Here is a 20,300-nt window from a genome sequence, read left to right as displayed (position 1 = left end):
GAAAAATTTTCAACAAAAAAAGTAAGAAAGCGCTTTTTTTAAGGGTTTGATGTCAAAAAAAGGAAATTTTTCTGTTGTTGCAGCAGATTTGGCCGTGTTCAATTCAAATCGTTTTTTTTTCTTGTGTTTCTTAAAATTTATACTTTTAATAACAGTAAAATTAACGATATGAGACAATAAATTCTTTTCATGTGTGCGCGGAATTTTTGTTAAATACCTTGTTTAATTACAGATATAATTACAAAAAATAATCATTTATATATTCTGAAAAAAAAACACATGAAAGTACAGATAATGTTAATTTTTTTTAATGGGTTGAGGCTCACCTGATCATGAAAAGATATAACGTCAAACTTTCATTAATTATGATATCAGAAGACTAAAACAAACCCTTCTTGTTGTTTTCCTTTTTATCTCTTATTTAGTCTTTTTTGCTCTGTTAAAAATTAACATCCAGGCTTACTGTTTATATTTGTGAAGAAAAAACATTCTTAGGGCTTCATTTTACCTTCTCGTCTAAAAAGTTTCATAGATATTTCTATGAATTTTACCTATGTCAGTCTTATATTCTCTTTCTTTGTTAAAACTAGTTGGACGGGAAATCCACAGATCCTGGTTACTGGAGCTGTCTGGGCGCATAATTTGCTGAACGCGTGATCACTTCTTAAACGATGGACGATGAATCCACGAGATCCTGTTCGTCCTAGAGTTAACGGTAAAAAATTACTTTCCAAGGGATTTCTGAACTAAATTGAAACGAGAGAAAATATGTCATGGGAACCCTCCTCCTTACTCTCTAAACCAATACTTCAAACAATTAACAAATTAATTAAATATTGCCAAACTAGGTCACGCTCTATTCCTTTTGGGAAGATGTTTATACTTTTAATATTAAAATCTAGTTTTTGTTTTTGCTTAATCTTAAACAAACTGCTTAAAATATTAGTATTAAGTCTTTTAATTCGTCTTTTCCAATCGAATCCTTCACGCAGACGAAGATAAAAAAAAATTTTCATTTAAAGTATGTCGCAACGTCGCATTGGAAAGATTCTTATTCTCATAAATAAATAGTATTTTTATACTTGAAGATGAACCCGAGACAGGATCGAATTTCTTCCCGGCTGCTTGATCTCGGAGAGGAACTTTTCCAGCGCAAATATAACGTATAAACTGATCCCAGAACACTGTCAGAATGACTGAATGATCTCGGAAAAGAACCCACTCTACTGCTTGATCTCGGAGTGGAATTCTTCCAGCGCAAATATAACGTATAAACTGATCCCAGAACACTGTCAGAATGACTGAATGATCTCGGAAAAGAACCCACTCTACTGCTTGATCTCGGAGTGGAATTCTTCCAGCGCAAATATAACGTATAAACTGATCCCGGAATACTGGCGGAAAGACGGAATGTTCTCGGAGAGGAACCCACTCTATTGCGGAATATAACGTATGAGCATAACGGATAAGCCTCCCGATTTCGTGGTTAACGAAGATAAACTTCACCGCAACAAGCAGAGGAACCTTTATCTCACAAGATACGATGATCCGAGCTTTCCCCTATCATTTTTTATATATTTCCAAAATTTTAACAAGGAGCCGTCAATGTTCCTTGCTATTAAAGATGGAAACTTGCTCCCCAGTATGTTTATGTTAAAACATGCACAAAGTTATTTGTGGCATTTTATAACAAGAGATAACACATAATAATGTTCATATCTCTAAAGCATTATGCCTTTGTCTTAAACTTAGTTTGTTCTTAACCTCATTTCTAACGAGGAACGGTCAATGCTCCTCGTTACGAAACTAACGATAATGTTCTTTCCCGTGTATGTTTATGTGAAAGCATGCACGGTGTTAATTTCTTCAATTAGAGATAACACACACTGTGTTTGTAATACCCCTCAGACAAACTTCACAAAAGTATGATATCCTTTAATATATAATAAAGTTCTTTTCTTTTCGAACTGTTGCCCTATTACTACTTTAATATAATTTTACCAGAAATCTGACTTGAAAGAACTTAAAAAATGTATCTGTAAAATTTCTGTGAGATTTCAACCTCACCAATTTCTAATTGTATGTACACGATAACATCGGAAAAAGTTTTTTGTTTTAACAAGCTGTAAACTGTAGATACGTAAATAAATGTCTAGATCTTAAAAAAAAAAATTTTTTGAATGAAATAAGCTTCAAAAAATGTTTAATATTTAAAACAATATATGGCAGAAAAACATTCTAAACTATTAACCACCCTTTGTGTTTTTGGGACACCATAGTTAGGTTATAAATACGTAAGTAAATGTTGCTGCAAATTAACATAAGGGATGAATTACTCCCCCCCCTCTCGTGTTAATTTTCATTCCCCTAGAGCTACAACGACACAGGAAATTGTAATTAAAGTTAATTTTTATCCTCATTTTATAGAGATGGGGCTGAATCAAATCCCCCTGAAAATCATAGTTTTCAATTCTCGGCCACAGTCCCCCTTGTATTTGCATCTATAACGCTGTACCCCTAAAAGTTTTGGATGATAAGAATGAATGAAATATTTTAGTGTTTAATTTCAAGAACTGATATTTTGTGGGAAGTGGCTTACGGATTTCTCTTATGAAACAATGACGAAAATGGTCAGCATCACTTTTTTAATTAAAGGTTAAATTTTGTCAGAAATAAAAAAAAAATTCCTGTTGTAAAGCCAACATACCCACTGTGTTCTCATATATTCCATATATCGATATAGGAAATATCTAATTTATACAGTACAGCTTGGACTTGGAAACCCAGCTTTTCCCTCTTTAAACGTTAATCAACTTAATTTAGAAATTTTAAATCAAACTAAGAATATTTCCAACAAGTTCACCAATCAAAAGTTCAGGCAAATTGAGATTTCTACTTTTTATATACGTTGGCAGGCGATAATATCATTAAAATGAAAACATCTTTTATTTAAGTTTTAATTGTTAATAAGTAATTAAAGAGAAGCTTTCTTAATTGACCGCTTCTCTTTGTTTCCATGCTTTTGTTTATCCATGCTGTTTAAAAGCTTGATATATAAATCAAGATTGAATTAGAAAGTCGTCTTTACTATATTGATTAAACCGTAAATGGATGTAATCTAAAGATATAAAGTTGTAATCTCTGTTGTCTGTCTGCCTGTTTGTTTGTTAGTCCGATCATAAGTTCATAATTCAGAAACATTTTGACCGATTTGCCTCAAATTTTGATTGGGGAACTCGGGAGAACCACAGGAATGTTCTTGGCTTTGTTTTGAGATTCCAAGTTGAGTGGATCGACTTCTATTTGGAAAAATAGATAAAATTATAAGTTACGACTAAGTGCAGGTAAACGGTGGGATTACCTATGAGTACCTTGGGCAACGCTGGGTGGGTTCCTAAGCTAGTAGTATACAAGTACTCAGCAAAACATTTTAAATCATTGAACACTCATTATTATTTGTAATAATAATACTGATAACATTTCATTTCACAATTTTCAAAAGATTCTAATTCAGAGTGTTTTTAAAGATAGAGTTAAACAAAGATTTGAATATACCATGTGATATTAAAAGTTTGAAAGAGTTGAACTTTTTTCATATCCTTTCAAAACTTCCTTGTCTATTCAAATTGTGCATAAAATTGTTTTTAATATTTCAAAGCTTCACATTTCTATAATGTTGCAGAAACAAATTCAACATTTCCAAAACAATTTTTCAATTAAAAAAAGAAAATTGTGAATAAAATCGAAATCAAAATTTTTACATTTATGTATTTCAATTTTATAAATTTACAAGTGATATTAAAATTAACATACATTTTACAATTATGATTATGTTTTATATCTATTATATTTTACACACATAAGTATTTACAATATTATTATCATATATTAGTTAGTTTAATTTGATTGCAGGTACGGGGAATTGGTTCAATAAAGTTTTTACGCTTCTAATGCGTATATTAAAGGGAATGTATACGTAATCTTATTTAACCCTCTATCACAAGTCACAAGCCCTTTAAATTTTCTTCTGAAAAAAACTGCTGGTCTAGAGATATATTCGCTTTTTCCTATCTGAACAATTCTGTTTCTTTATTAAATTTTATCAAGTTATAAATTAATTACCGTAAATTATTTTCATGTTTTTAACATAGTTTAGTTTTAGTTTTAGTTTAGTTTTAGTTTTAGTTTGTCTGTATAGTTGTTATTCGTAATATTTGTAATATTTGTAATATTTGTAATATTTGTAATATTTGTAATATCTGTAATATTTGTAATATTTGTAATATTTGTAATATTTGTAATATTTGTAATATTTGTAATATTTGTAATATTTGTAAACCTGTAACCTTGTAACCCTGTAAACTTGAAACCCTGTAAATTTGTAACCCTGTAAACCTGTACATCGTCAATCACATTTTGTTGGGTGTAAATTCGAATTTTTAAAGGATTATGGTAAAAATCAGATAAATAACACACAGGTTTAAAGGAGGGGCGGGGATTTTAAAATTTTTAACTTACACTTTTGATAAAATTAATTCGAAATTTATAATGATTTCACATATTTTGTTGAATATTCTTGGAATCTTATTTTCATGGTTCTCTCAAAATAACTGAAAAAAATTCGTTGCTCGTATTTTTCTGTTCGGGAATACTTTCTGAAAAGAAACGAGGACCTGCATTAAATGACATAACTAAAGCAAAATGTATTCATATGTTCTTGTACATTTAAAAAAGGTAATATTTCTATATCAAAGAATATGACCCCCTCTAATTACAAGCTTAAAGAGAAAAATTAAAAGTAAGCTCTTAATTTAAAAACGTAAATGGAAAATGAAATAAACCATGTTAATTCATTAAAAATTATTTTACATGACATTAAATCGGATAATATATTAAAAACTATGTTTATTTAGTTTGGGAAGTATCTGACCCTGCAACTTTTTTTTCAAACAACCTGCAAAAGAAAATCTTCGGACTCTATTATACGAAATGTTTTAACATTGATTTAAATTCAACCTTCTTTCCCTTTAATTCTGGTTACCACTGTATTTATTATTATTGAGGTTTGGTTTATGATGTATTTGGACTTTGTAGAGTTTACTATAGGATGTATTTCCATTTTCTATTTATATACTTTTAGATAATCAAGATGAATACTGTTTCAAACTTTTTCTTCTTTATGTTTAGGAATCCATTCTTGGTCCAGAACACTGGGCAGGTTCCTGCAACAAAATTAAATTATTGTTTCTAAAAAATATTTTTTTTAAAGAATTCATGCTTCATAGTTTAATTTTCTTGTAATGTATTCCTGTATTTCTGTACTCATTTACTCCAGTGCTTCTGCACTTCTGTATTCATGTAATCCATTACTCCTGTACTTATGTACTTATGTACTCATGTACTCATGTACTCCTTTATCACTGTACCCCTGTACTCCTAAACTCCTATACTTTTGTACTACTGTATACTTTTTTACTCGTGTACTTTGGTACACGTGTACTTTTGTACTCGTGTACTTTTAAACTTGTGTACTTTTGTATTCGTGTACTTTTTTACTCGTATACTTTTGTATTAGTGTATTGTTGTACTCTTGTACTTTTGTCCTCGTGTACTTTTGTACTCGTGTAATTTTGTACTTTTGTACTTTTGTACTCGTGTAATTTTGTACTTTTGTACTTGTGTACCTTTGTTATCGTGTACTTTTGTACTTTTGTAGTCGTGAACTTTGGTACTTTTGTACTCGTGTACTTCTGTTCTTTGGTACTTCTGTTCTTTGGTACTTTTGTTCTCCGGTACTTCTGTTCTCCGGTACTTCTGTACTCTTGCACTTCCACACTTTTGTACTTCTGTACTCCCGTACTTCTGTATTCCGGAACTTCTGTACTCCGGTACATCCGACTGAGCTCTTAACCGAGCCAGTGAATCATATATGTATCCTACTGTTGTACCTACCCCGAATACTGTTCTGTACTATTGTACCTACCCCGAATACTGTTCTGTACTATTGTACCTACCCTGAATACTGTTCTGTACTATTGTACCTACCCTGAATACTGTACCTACCCTGAATACTGTTCTGTACTATTGTACCTACCCTCAATACTGCTCTGTACTATTGTACCTACCCCGAATACTGTTCTGTATTATTGTACCTACCCTAAATATTGTTGTGTACTATTGTACCTACCCTGCATACTGTTCTGTACTATTGTACCTACCCTGAATACTGTTCTGTACTATTGTACCTACCATGAGTACTGTTCTGTACTATTGTAACTACCATGAGTACTGTTCTGTACAATTGTACCTACCCTGAATACTTTCTGTACTACCTACCGTGAATATTGTTGTGTACTATCGTACTTACCCTGAATACTGTTGTGTACTATTGTACCTACCCTGAATACTGTTCTGTACTATTGTACCTACCCTGAATACTGTTCTGTACTATTGNAGGTTATACTGTACAGTATATATTGTACAGGTTATACTGTACAGTATATATTGTACAGGTTATACTGTACAGTATATATTGTACAGATTATACTATACAGTATATGTTGTACAGATTATACTATACGGTATATACTGTACTATTGTATAATCTGTACAGTATATATTGTACAGATTATACAATAAAGTATATATTGTGCAGGTTATACTGTACAGTTTATATTGCACAGGTTATACTGTACAGTATATATTGTACAGATTTTACTATACAGTATATATTGTACAGATTTTACTATACAGTATATATTGTCCAGATTATACTGTACAGTATATATTGTACATGTTATACTGTACAGTATATATTGCACAGGTTATACTGTATAGTATTTATTGTACAGGTTATTCTGTACATTTTATATTGTACAGGTTATACTGTACAGTATATATTGTGCAAGTTAGGCTGTACAGTTTATATTGTTCAGGTTATACTGTACAGGTTATAATACTGTACAGGTTATACTGTACAGTATATATTTTACAGGTTATACTGTACAGTATTTATTGTACAGGTTAGACTGTACAGTATATATTGTACAGGTTAGACTGTACAGTATATATTGTACAGGTTATACTGTACAGTATATATTGTACAGATTATACTGTACAGTTTATATTGCACTGGTTATTCTGAACAGTTTATATTGTACAGGTTATACTGTACAGTGTATTTTGTACAATATATACTGTACAGTATATATTATACAGGTTATACTGTACAGTATATTTTGTACTGTTTACAGTCTATTTACCTTAACAGTTTCCGACTGTGCTTGAAATGTATGAACACCAATGATCTGCTGAAACCTTATCAAATAATTTCATCTAATAATTTCTCTAATAATTTCTCTCATAATTTCTCTTATGATAGAATCCATCTAATGGTGATAATGTGGAAGACGATGCCTGGCCGCTTTAAACAAGTTCCACAAGATTCAACAGAATGAGATAGAACAGATACGGGGCATAGTACCCTCTTGTAATAAGTTATAAGAAATATATATACTGGAAGTTATTTATGCGTTTTTATTAGAGTCAGGCTCACGTCCTTTATGATAATACGAATTAGAATATATCTAATAAAAATTTTGGAAGAAAGATCTTTGAAATGAAAACACCAAATAACATTTCAACTTTTCAAACTATGCCTAGAAAATATTTGAAAACAAAATACTGTTTAAAATTCAAGACTATTTTCCCAGTGGACTTTCTCGTATTTAAGACTTATTCTAAGAATTTTTTGGTGATTGAAATTAGAACTATATTTCTACCTATTAAGATTGAAATTAGAACTATATTTCTACTAATTAAGATTGAAATTAGAACTATATTTCTACCTATTAAGATTGAAATTAGAACTATATTTCTACCTATTAAGACTGATTATTATAAAAGCATTTTCCAGTTTAGCCAAAGTTGCTTCTTCAGTTGAAACATCGTGGATAAAAAACCTAAAAAGAAGAAAATAAAATAAAGATATAAAGATTATAAAACTACAATTTAATAATTTGACCCTCTAAGTAGTAGTAACAAGGATTCGAATAAAAAATGTAAAAAAAACCTTTTCAAAAGTGAGTGTTATAAAATTAAACTCAAGTTAAAGACTAATTTTGGGACACCCTGTAATAAAAACACGATATAAAGATTTGTTGGAAATTTCAGAGTTGCGGATTTTCATGTATAAAAAATAAGTTTTTGCTATTTCCCCAGTGTACAGTGTACACTTTTAATTGTGTACTGTACGCTTTGCAGTGTGTATGGTACATACCTATCCAGTGAGAGAGGTTGTTTGTAAACAATGTACTTGAGTGCAACATCAGTATTCTTTACCGTACTACAGGGAGCTGGCCAGGAGTCGGTGATGCTTGATTTCTAGAAGAAAACAAGGCTGAAAAGAGGTTTTATCCAGAATTTGATATAAATAGGACAGTTCCCAATTATTCTAAGACAGGACAGTTACAATGTACAGTGTACAATGTGCAGTGTGCATGCCCTGTTCTAATGTGAGTAGAATCAAGGATAGGGGTAATTCTGGAACCGAATTTATTGAATTTTAGCTGAACTACCTACTGCCTACTGTTAAAATTTGAATCACCGATTTAAATTTAAAGATTAAGAAAGTAGTTGAACCGGCGGTAAGCAGTTCAAATTCATTAAATTCGGTTCCATTTTCTTTTCACTAACTTGTAATAGAACCAGTTTTTGATGTGTCCCAATACACGTGACTTCTAATTGTAAACCAACCCCTCCTTACATCTTCTCTCATTTCCCTTTACTACATTGGTTCTACATAATATCGTTAAGTTACTTTATACAATATATTTTTAAAATCTAAAAAAAATGATCTGGCTGAGACCAAAAAAAAGAGAGATATCAACATGAAAATATTAAAAAAGATTCAATAAGATAAGTTCTTGATTGAATTCGTAAAAACAAGATTAAACAAGATGAATAGATTAATTCAATATTAAAGAAAATATATTTAATTAAAGTAGAGATTATACGATTTTAAATAACATTAATTTTATTTTAGTGGAAAATATGCTAAAACACACACGGTTTTTGTTATTTTTAAACCTTTTTTTTAAATTGAGTTTCAAATAGCCAATAACATTTATTTGTAAATGCACCATAAAAACAATAATCCGCAAAATTTTGAATTGATGCTTTTATGATGTATTATAGTTAGAGAAAAAATGGTGGTTTCTAGAGCTAAATTGAAATGTTACAATTATTTGAAGACAGAGTCTAGTAAAATGGATTTATAAGATTGAGAAGATCAAGAAAATATTTCAGAGAAATTTCTTCGTTTCTATATTTCCAGAATAGAGTTCTTATCTGATAGAGATATTGGAAAATTACATTGTCATCTTGTTAAATCTCATCGGAAATCTTTAAATTCAATTTTATTTTTATTTTAAGTATATTTAGACAAAAATTAATAACATAGAATAATTAAAGTATAATTATTTACTCTATAGAAGTTTAGACATGATATAAAGCTTGATAAAATTGTTATGATAGTTTAATGCTATTGACAATATTCCAAAAACCTTTCGTAAATCGGTCTTATGACGAATCTGAGCTCGCTTAAAATCATTTGAGAGGGACTTAGGATCCTCACTCCCCAGTCCTTTTTTAAATCACAATGTATTATGCTTAAAAAAATTTTAAAAAACATCCTGCACTTAGATCCAGACTTATATTTTTACAACTGAGTCAACTTTGAAGTGTCGCCTTGGCCTTTAACTCACTTACTAATACTTTTGTGTACATTACATATACATATTCATTTCTAAACAATAACCCAATTGTTTTAACTATAGATATTTTTTAGAAAAAATTGGCAAAGTTCCCATGAATTTTTTTGCAAGAGATTTTGTGCTCTTTATCACTGGGCCTTAACTGACTTCAGCTGATAACAGTATTAACATGGACTTCAAATGTTAGATATCTACATATTTTCCTATCTACATTATTAAGGTGCAATTCACAGGATTCGTGAGGGGGGGGAGGTCCTAATAAAAGTTTAATATATTTTTCAGTTGCCCGTCTGTCTACAAATAAGTTTAAGTTACCATTAAAGCAAGGTTCTTTAATAACGTTGGTTACTCTCGATGCGCTCCAATGTACGGAAAATGTCGTCTCCTTAGCATAGATAGATAGAATCCGTAGTTGACGTCACTCTTGCCTCTATAATCGGTGACGTAATAGGTGGATTCTATCTATCTTGCATGCAACATTTTCCCTACAAATTGGATCGCATTGAGAGTAACCAACCATATTATACAACCTTGCTTTCAAGGGTCTGTAAACGTAATTTCAAATGTGTATTGTACATGGTTTAAATTATTTATCATCATTGCTAAAATAACTTAAAGAATAACTAACTAAACTATGTACACTGTACAGGAATTAAGAAACATTAAATCATTGTTTTAAAAAACTACAAATCGTTGAAAACGTTGTTGTAAATTTAATTTAAAACATCTTTTATTTTATTTATTTATTTAGTTTATTAAGTTCATGCACACTAATTATAATTTATAACTTAAAATAATCGACTTTTAGATTTCTTTATCTCTTTTCTAGTTGATTTTAATTCAAATGATAAAATTTGGAACTTTAAAATATTAAATTAAGATTTTTTTCCATAATAACTTTTGGTACGGCCTTGCAGCCTTTTAACATTTATAATTTTTTATGATTTCTTTTTGCAAACAAGAGTGAAAAGATTTAAAAAAATAAAGCATTTTCCCCGTGTTAATAATTCAAAACAAGAAGTTGTCTTTAAAATCATACAAACTAAAATGAAATTTCTTTTTGCTGCGTTGAAAAAAATGCCAAATATTATCATGACGGATGATGCAATTATAAACTAAGCCCTGTACACCAGTACAAGGTAATATAACACAAGTGGATTCACGGTTAGTAAACTGTACACTGTACAAGGGAGTCCATACTATCATGACGAAGAAAATGAACAGCCTTTGTGGGTTTTTTTTGGCTGCAAGGCCTAGAGAACAAGAAAACCGCATTTTTTATCTAATGGCCTAATTAATGTATAATTTTACAACTTTTTGAAATTATCAACAGATTTGAATTTTTTGTAAAATTAGAAAAAATATGTGTAGATATTTCGCAACCTCTTTTTATTTTTGGGTCTCTAGGCAGTGATTTTGTTGTCTTAAAACAAATGTCAACTTTGCCTTATGAGATATCATCAGCTGGAATTTTTTTTTGTCTACATGCCTTGTAGCCTTTGACCCCCAAGGGTTCTATCTTTTTTTTTATCATCAGAAAGTATGACCTACTTTACAGGGTACATGCCACATGAATCCTCTTTAAATAGGAAAATTTGAATTTTATTTCAACTTACAGGTTGCTCGAAAAGGGAGAGCTGAAATGAAAATATCAGAAAAACTAATTTTTCTCTCGAAACAACTAAAATTTTAAAAGTAATTTTTCTTTATACAGTTTTAAATATCTCTTCCTACCTGAAAAAAGTAACATTATAAGATTAGGTTTGGGTTAGGTTTACTATTTTCTTGTTACACTGCAGGTGAAGGGGTATGTAGTGTGTACTGTGTAGTGATAATACTAAATACCGTGTGTAGTGCAAATTCTGTATTTTTTGTTTACTATTTGTTTTGTTGTATAAAAAGGTTTTTAAACTTGAAAAATGTCATCAAACATAAAGTAATCCCCACAAACTATTGAATACAACGACGACTTTAGACTAAGTTTAGTTAAATATTCCGACGAACATGAGACAGAGACTTAATTTAATTGATAAGTTGATTTTTAAGATATTGGTGAAACTATTTGCTTTATGACAACGTACATCAAATACAGTAAATTTTCTTAAATATCTTTTACTGTTTTATGAAAACCAATGTATGTAAAACACAGAAATCACAGATAGGATTGGAGATGTCGTCTTTTCTATTGTAATATTTTTTAATAATAACCTTGTGCCGCTCAATCTCTCTCCCAACATTGAGCTAAAATTGGCTCAATAAACCGAGTCAAGTATTTCTAAGGGTTCATAAGTACGCAAATGCGTACGATTTATGCAATATCTGTCCTATCTGGGATATTTGGGGCGTAAACAAACTCCAAGCTTTTGTGTACATATAAATCCCAAAGTTTTGTGTAACATGTACATGTACAAACATAGATCCGTCATCTCCCCGTCCCACTGTACAATATACATGTATATTGTATACATTAGTAGTTAGAAACTTGTTGGATGATTGTCGTCTCCATTTTTCTTTTAATTTAAAATATCCCGGAGAATTTTGAAATCTAAAGCTGTATTGCATAAAGCTGTAAAAATAATCAGTTAAAATTGGAAAATCTTTTGAAAAATTTTGTTTCTTGCATGAAAAACTAAGACTCCAATGATTCCAGTGTTTTCTGTTTACCACTGTAGTATAAACCTACCCTAGAAGAACTAGTCAAACTTTCACAGAAGGATTTCTGAACACAATTTTTATTATCTACAGGGAGAACCAAAAAACATGGGAATTATCTTTCAACGCTTTTTCACTCTGTTAAATTCAGGTAGCTTAAGTGTTCTCAACTTCTCAATGGTAAACAGTTTTTTTTATTTATTTTCTTCATTCATCATGCGTAAACAACCCATTTTGGTTTTTTCCTTGTTAAAAAATTTATTTGATTCTCTCTCAAAATCATTAATTAAAACGGTCGTTTAGTAAAATCGCTCATTCAATAAAATATTTATTTCAGAAAAATACGTGTGTGTTTTAAGAAAATTGCTCGTTCAGTAAAAAAATCTGTCTTTTAAATTGATTCGGAATCGCTCTGAAAATTCGTTTGCTCATTAAAAACGATCGCTTTTTAAAGTTCGGTCGAACGAAAGATTTGTAAATCGTTCATTAACTATCTAGAATGTTTTGAACGCTTTTAAATCGTTCGTTTTTTCGTTAGTTAAAAAAATAGTTTTTTTCATTTCTCTGAACGGTTCAAGTTGTTCGCCCATTATTAGTTTTTTTTACACCATCATTTACGAAAAATTTTGTTCGTTCACAAGAATGATACCCATCTCTACCATCTCTACTGCAGGTAAATAAACCGTTAAGTATTTCAGATGTATTTATTAAAAATCGACATCATGCATCCATTCCTCACAGAATTGATTCGCCTTTTTTTACTTTTGAATAAATTTTAAAAAGTGTTTATTTCTCATGTTTATTGAACCTCCCTGTGTTCTGCACATAAACACACAGTACACAGTACTCACACCTATAGTTTGTTACAAGGTGGGAAAAACTAAGGTTGGAGGAAAGGGTTTGTTTAGTCATTTTGCTCTTATTTGTTAGAACTGCTAGCAACTGGTTTATATTAGTTTGGAAACAAAATTTGAATTTGTGTGGGCGGTGTTGCAACAGGGAAACATAGTTTTTTAATTGATTTTATTTTACAAAAAGCAAGTTTTTCTAACATTTCATAAGAGATTGTTAATATACATTTAAACAAACCCTACCCCCTCTACCTCAGTTCTATGTAATTTTGATAGTTGCAATGATTTTGAAGGGATCTGGTGGAATAAACCTCAGGACACATTATCTCAAATTTATGTATCCAGAAGGTAGGAACATATAAAGTTACTTAACTACCTTCTTAGAGAGAGCTTTCTTCCTCCTGGTGATTAGAAGCATGTCATCGAACAGGATTATAAACATCTCCAAGGACTTACCAGAGTCAACCATGGACAATGGTCCCTCCATCAAGATTTGTCTGAAATAAAACAAATCTTCAAAATAATAAAAAAATATTATTATTATGGCCGAAATATCTGAAATATGCTTTGAACAAGTTTATTCTTTTTTTTGTTGAGTTTTTTGCTACCGAGCTGTGGACTTTTAATCATAAATTATCTTTAGTTAAATCACCAGGTTTTAAACTTAATTAATAACCCAGAAAAAGATTATTTTAGTAAAAATGTTTAATAAAGCTTAAATCTCAAATATATTACCTTCTAGGGCTCACGATTAATCGCTCGCAGGGCTGCTTGGCGAGAGCGCTTTTCAGAAAATCAGGGAAAAACTGAAAAAATAATACAAATTAAAAAGAAACCGGCTTTCTTGAAAAAAGTTGGTTAACAATAAATTTTATTGGATGTAATGAACAATTCCATTAAATAGATTTGGTGAACAATTCCTTTAAATGGGTGTAATGAAGAATTCCATTAAACAGATTTGGTAAGCAATTCCTTTAAATGGGTAATAAACAATTCCATTACATACATAAATGGATTTAATGAACAATTCCATAAACATATTTTGTGAATAATTCCATTAAATGTATTAAGTAATCAATCCCTTTAAATGGATTTAGTGAGTAATCCCTTCAAATGGATTTAGTAAGTAATCCCTTTAAATGGATTTAATGAGTAATCCCTTTAAATGGATTTAGTGAGTAATCCCTTTAAATGGATTTAGTGAGTAATCCCTTTAAATGGATTTAGTGAGTATTCCCTTTAAGTGTATTTAGTGAGTAATCCCTTTAAATAGATTTAGTGAGTAATCCCTTTAAATGTATTTAGTAAGTAATCCCTTTAAATGTATTAAGTAAGTAATCCCTTTAAATGGATTTAGTGAGTAATCCCTTTAAATAGATTAAATAAGTAATCCCTTTAAATGGATTTAGTGAGTAATCCCTTTAAATGGATTTAGTGAGTAATCCCTTTAAATAGATTTAATAAGTAATCCCTTTAAATGGATTTAGTGAGTTATCCCTTTAAATGGATTTAGTGAGTAATCCCTTTAAATGGATTTAGTGAGTAATCCCTTTAAATGTATTTAGTGAGTAATCCCTTTAAATAGATTTAGTGAGTAATCCCTTTAAATGGATTTAGTGAGTAATCCCTTTAAATGGATTTAGTGAGTAATCCCTTAAAATGGATTTAGTGAGTAATCCCTTTAAATGGATTTCGTGAGTAATCCCTTTAAATAGACAAGGTAAATATCGACCTGTTTAGGTTCTAGCTCCATGACTGGTGGCCAGACTAGATTCCGCTGGATTTCAAGCAATCTTTCAAAATTTTTCAACCATTTCATCTTATCATCCAGCTCACCTGTACACATTATGTATTTTTAAATAGATGAGAATTTCATGAATATCACTCATTTTATACTTTTTTTGTGAAGATTACAAAATAGTTGATCTTGTGTATCATTTATTTTCAAATATCGCCTTTATTCTTTTGTAAATAAAATCTTTAAATAATTCATTGGGATTATTTTTTGCTAAAATATTATTGTCGCTTTCGTAGTAATTTGACCCTTCTTACTGTTTAACCTTTTGATGTTGTGAGATTTAGCCTTTTTCATTGTTTCATCTTTCACCTTGTGGTCGATGTGACATTTTTGTCCATTTGGTCCCGTTGAGAATTAGACAATCCACTCTGTAAACTTGAATCAAATCGTTTTGACACTTTTTTGTATTCTTATACAATACACATTCCCCTTAAGAACCAAAATCTTGATGTGCAACTTTTCGCAAGGTTGCCAATTAGCGCTTCAAAATTAGATTATTTTATGATGTTCTCAAAACAAGAATTATTAACATTTTAATGCGCATCATTAATTATCACCACTGATAAAAATTCTCTTATTATGCAACTTGTTGTGTTATCATGTGGGACAATATGTTTTTTTGCCGGGACTTACTTTTTTGCTTCTTACAGGTTTAAATTCATGTTTTTTAATCCCGAATGTTGTATGGGATTTTTTAAAACCCAAAATCATGAAAAATGCGGGATAAAATTCTCTCCAGCACGATGCATGTTATATCACTGTAAAAAAATAAGAAAATATTATATTAAATAAAAATAAAACTTACGTAAAGATAATTCCTTGAGTTGGAGTATCTTACTAATTGTCGCTTTCTCCTAAAATTATTATAAAAAATAATCATAATAGCTTAAACTTTAGATGATAATAATAATGATGATAAATGGATAATAATAAGAATGTGAGAATAAATAATAATGCTGGTACAGTGGGGCCCATTATGATTAGGAAGACGACATTTAATCAATCTGTGTATATGCTGAGTTTCATGTTCACTGAACAAATAGTAACTTATGTCTAAAAATTAAGATCCTATTCCAAAAAAATCTCATTGTAGTAATTTTTTATTTCTATCTAAAAAAATTTGAAAATTTGGATCCTCTAGAAAGCTTGTAGGTAACTTATACAGTGAAGACAAGGAAGTAAATGGACCAAACTTGATTAAAAATTGCAACATAAAAAATATAAATGTATCTCAAAATTTCTCTTTTAACCTGGGAATCTTCTGTTCTTGCTTCTATCTCTTTAAGAACTAGAGGCATCTAAACACGGTAAAATGTATTAATTTATATTATTAGTAGATCTTCAGTTTTTAAGAGAAAATACATTTTTTGTTCGATAAAAAACAATTAATCTGAAAAAACTTGAAATTAATTGTCATAAAACTCAGATTCATTAGCAAAATCTTTTCCAAAAACGATCGTTTTTTGTTAAAAAAACGATAGTTTTTAAAGAGACGATCAATTTTTAAAACGATCATTTTTTCGTTTTTTACAATTCAAAACGAGTGGTTCATTTTCAAAAATGATAGTTTTTAGAAGAAAAACGAAAAGATAGTTTTAGAAAAAAATTAAAACTAAACGAACAACGATCGTTTTTCGATCGTTTTTTTAAAACGATCAACAACAACTTTAGCCTCAGTATCCAATTTATGTTAAACCAAGAGTCCCTTTAAATGTAAAATATAAATTTGTGAAGACAATTTATGACTAAATTCATTTCATACCAAGAAAACTTTCAAATCGCTATATCTTTGCAACCTGATGGTGTTAACCTTTGATATTTCAAACTATTATTATTTGATCTAAAATAATTCATAGTTTGAAATATCTAAGGTCTCTGACATTGAAATGCAAAGATATAGGGAAAAGAAAATCAGAGTTTGTGACAAAATCTCAATTCCTTTGTCGCCAAATTATATTTTATACAATGTTGATAACTCCTACCTTCATGATATGATGAACAGGTGAAACTAAAAGATCTGTTAATTGAAGTTTTTTACACCTGGGATCTTTATTGCACCACTGAAACAATATCAACATAATAATTTATTCAAGATGGCGAATGTACATTTTAAAATTAGATATTTTACAAACTAAGCTATATAAACGATTCTTTAAAAGGTTTCAATTCTTTGCTGTAAAATGTTTTTAAAAAATAAAAGTTCTTGATTATTATTCAAAATCTATTTGAATATAATCTTTCCACTCCCCTCTCCCCTTTCAACTTCTTTCTCCAAAAATTAATTTGAATTTAGTTGGAAAAAACCTGAATTATCACTTAAACTTAAAGAACACTCTGTCAACATCATCTTTTTAGCTTAAAATTTGATGAAATTAGAGACCGGGTTTCCCCCCCCCCCCCTCCCTCAGCGATAAAAATCAAGTTTAAAGAGAACCTTCTCGAATTCTCTGAACTCTGGTTGTCTGCGCAGTGTATCAAGGTAGTTTAACGCGTTAATGTAGTTCAGCGCATATCTGTGGAATGCCTAAAAAGTATGTTTTATTATTGTAAAGGGTGGTGAAAAAACACTCTATACACTTTACACTTTTTTCTCTCATAGGCTTGATAATTATCCCATCATAATAAAACTTATGTTACAGTGTCTTATATTTGGACTTCAAGGAGTTAACAAATTATCGTATTTTGTTAACCTTGCTCTGAATAGATGCACTATATCTCTTGGGCTGGTGTGGGATTTCCTATTCTCGCCACACTGCTTCAGATCATAGAGATTTTTACATTTCCTTGCAAGCTTTTTTTTTTTTACCATGACCAAAATATTAAATTTCGTGGTTATTGTCAAGTGTAAGCCAAACTTTTAATTAAACTATTGTTGACAGCATGAGAGGCTGGCACAGTGGCTGTTTACGGTTTGTCCTGCCAGCAAACTGAGTCCTCATGGACCAGGATAGAGTGGGTTTACACTAGGAAAAGCTCTGGGATAGTTAGGTACAGTCCTTCTTGCAATAAAATATGGTCACATCATCAGTAATATTCCCCAGCAGCTGTTCTGTATTTACCTGGAAATGGGGGGTTATAGCAGTATCCTCTAAATTGGTGTCTGGTCTAATTAGCTACACTCTGAACTTTAAGTCTGGTAACTTACTAATTAGAGCTTAGAAGGCTTATATTGAATACTTTAAAAGAGATTCTTGTCATTTACAAACTGGATTTGGACCTCCTTTAACTTTATAAATGTTTTTTTGCGGGTTGGCTGATCAGTTCCATCCTCTAGAGATAAAGAGAATTTATTCAGAGCAGAGTTAACCAAATTAGATAATTTTTAAACCATGTAATCCTAACATCCTAGAGACATTNAAACCAGAAAAGCAGAAAACTAGAAAACCAGAAAACCAGAAACCAGAAACCAGAAACCAGAAACCAGAAAACCAGAAAACCAGAAAATCAGAAAACCAGAAAACCAAAAAACCAGAAAACCAGAAAACCAAAAAACCAGAATACCAGAAAACCAAAAAACCAGAAAACCAGAAAACCAGAAAATCAGAAAACCAGAAAACCAGAAAACCAGAGAACCAGAAAACCAGAAAACCAGAATACCAGAAAACCAGAAAACCAGAAACCATAAAACCAGAAACCAGAAAACCAGAAAACCAGAAAACCAGAATACCAGAAAACCAAAAAACCAGAAACCAGAAACCAGAAACCAGAAACCAGAAACCAGAAACCAGAAACCAGAAAACAAGAAAACCAGAAAACCAGAAAACCAGAAAACCAGAATACCAGAAACCAGAAAACTAAAAAACCTTGTTGACAAGCTTTTTTCGAATTACAAGTTTACATGTAATCAAAGAGAAGATTTTTTAATTAATAAATTCTCTTGACTTCTATGTTTCTGTGTATCCATGCTGTTTAACAGCTTAATTTATATCTAAATTAAATTCTAAAGTCGTCTTCATTGTATTTATTTAATCGCCTACCACTGTAGTACATAATGTCGATACATATATTTTGTAATTTGTAAGTAACACTTTTCTATGATAATAATGACACATTTTACCACCGCAGGAAAGGGCGGAAATTTATATCACCTTAGAAACCGAAAGAGCTTTAGTGCTATGTTGAAATATAACAGAGAGGATTTCCACAACAGGTAAATCTCCTGGAATAAAGACGACATTTAAGCTTGGCAGACAATGTTCTACTTGTTATAAAGACGACATTTAAATTTTGTTCTACGTTCTACAAAAGACAACTTTGATCTATATTATTTCTAAAATCTCATGTATTTCGAGTCTGTCTGTAAAATAAAGATATATTCATGCTATCCTGATTCACCATAATCTGATTAAAAACCAATAAACAAAATAAAAAGATTGAGAATATATATTTACATTAATTAGGAAAATAATCTGTAAGAAATGAAGGGATTTCTCATTTGCAATACAGTCTTCCCTCCTCCCTCAATAAACTCAAGTAAAAAAACTGTTATGAAAAAAATAGAAATAAAGCTTTTACTAATTGTAGTAAAATCCGAATACCCAAAAAAGAGGAGGGTCCTCGCGGCCGGGTCGATGTAATCATATGAAAAACATTTCCCCCTGATAATAATTAAGATAACTTTACCTTCAGGGGTTATTCGATCAATTAAAAGATTAATAAATTCTTTACAGAAAGCGTAGGTCACCTGCAATAAAAAAGATGTAATGGAATTTGTCTTGTTGACAGATTATCTTGCACAACCCATTTCTTTCACCATTTTATAGGCTTTTGTGGCTAGAGATGGGCGCGTTCGGTTTTTTTCATTTCCTTCGTTCATCTTTGGTGAATGTCCCATTTTGTTTAATTTTTTTTAATCATTCAAAATAATTTATTTATTTCATTCTCAAAATTGTTGTTAATTTTCCATCTTTTTCGTTTTTTTTTAACTGAACAATTAAAAAATAGTTCGTTTAATAAAATTGCTTGTTCAGTAAAAAAAAGTTTTTTCCAAATCTTTTGGAAAAGTCGTTCTTTCAATAAAAAAATAAAAGAAATCGTCCATGAACTACTAAGATTGTTCAAACAATTATAAAACGTTCTTTTTTTCGTTCGTTTTGGAAACTCCTTTGAACGATCTAAGTTGTTCTTCCATCGTTTATCTTAGCGACACAATAATGCACGAAACATTTGTTTGTTTAAACATAAAATGACCATCTCTATTTGTGACTTATTGATAGATGCTATATT

The 20,300-nt window shown here is 30.4% G+C and overlaps 1 protein-coding gene across 1 annotated transcript in view; it reads right to left on the bottom strand.

Moving 5' to 3' along the window:
- Nucleotides 1-7,216: 7,216 nt before the first annotated feature.
- The window catches only part of LOC111709560 (uncharacterized), a gene marked incomplete at its 5' end in the record, with an annotated part of 29,294 nt that continues 16,210 nt past the window's right edge, over nt 7,217-20,300 (bottom strand). Inside the window, 13 exon segments of the mRNA XM_023483288.1 lie at nt 7,217-7,317; nt 7,881-7,961; nt 8,279-8,382; nt 12,457-12,492; nt 13,653-13,773; nt 14,012-14,082; nt 15,009-15,112; nt 15,880-15,928; nt 16,325-16,372; nt 17,057-17,134; nt 17,509-17,598; nt 19,163-19,233; nt 19,698-19,758. Coding sequence (XP_023339056.1) covers nt 7,248-7,317; nt 7,881-7,961; nt 8,279-8,382; nt 12,457-12,492; nt 13,653-13,773; nt 14,012-14,082; nt 15,009-15,112; nt 15,880-15,928; nt 16,325-16,372; nt 17,057-17,134; nt 17,509-17,598; nt 19,163-19,233; nt 19,698-19,758 — 984 coding nt within the window.

This window comes from Eurytemora carolleeae, unplaced genomic scaffold (genome assembly GCF_000591075.1).
Source record: "Eurytemora carolleeae unplaced genomic scaffold, Eaff_2.0 scaffold978, whole genome shotgun sequence".
Lineage (NCBI taxonomy): Eukaryota > Metazoa > Arthropoda > Copepoda > Calanoida > Temoridae > Eurytemora > Eurytemora carolleeae.
The sequence above is the reverse complement of the archived record's forward strand: the minus strand, read 5'-3'. Positions and strand labels throughout refer to the sequence as shown.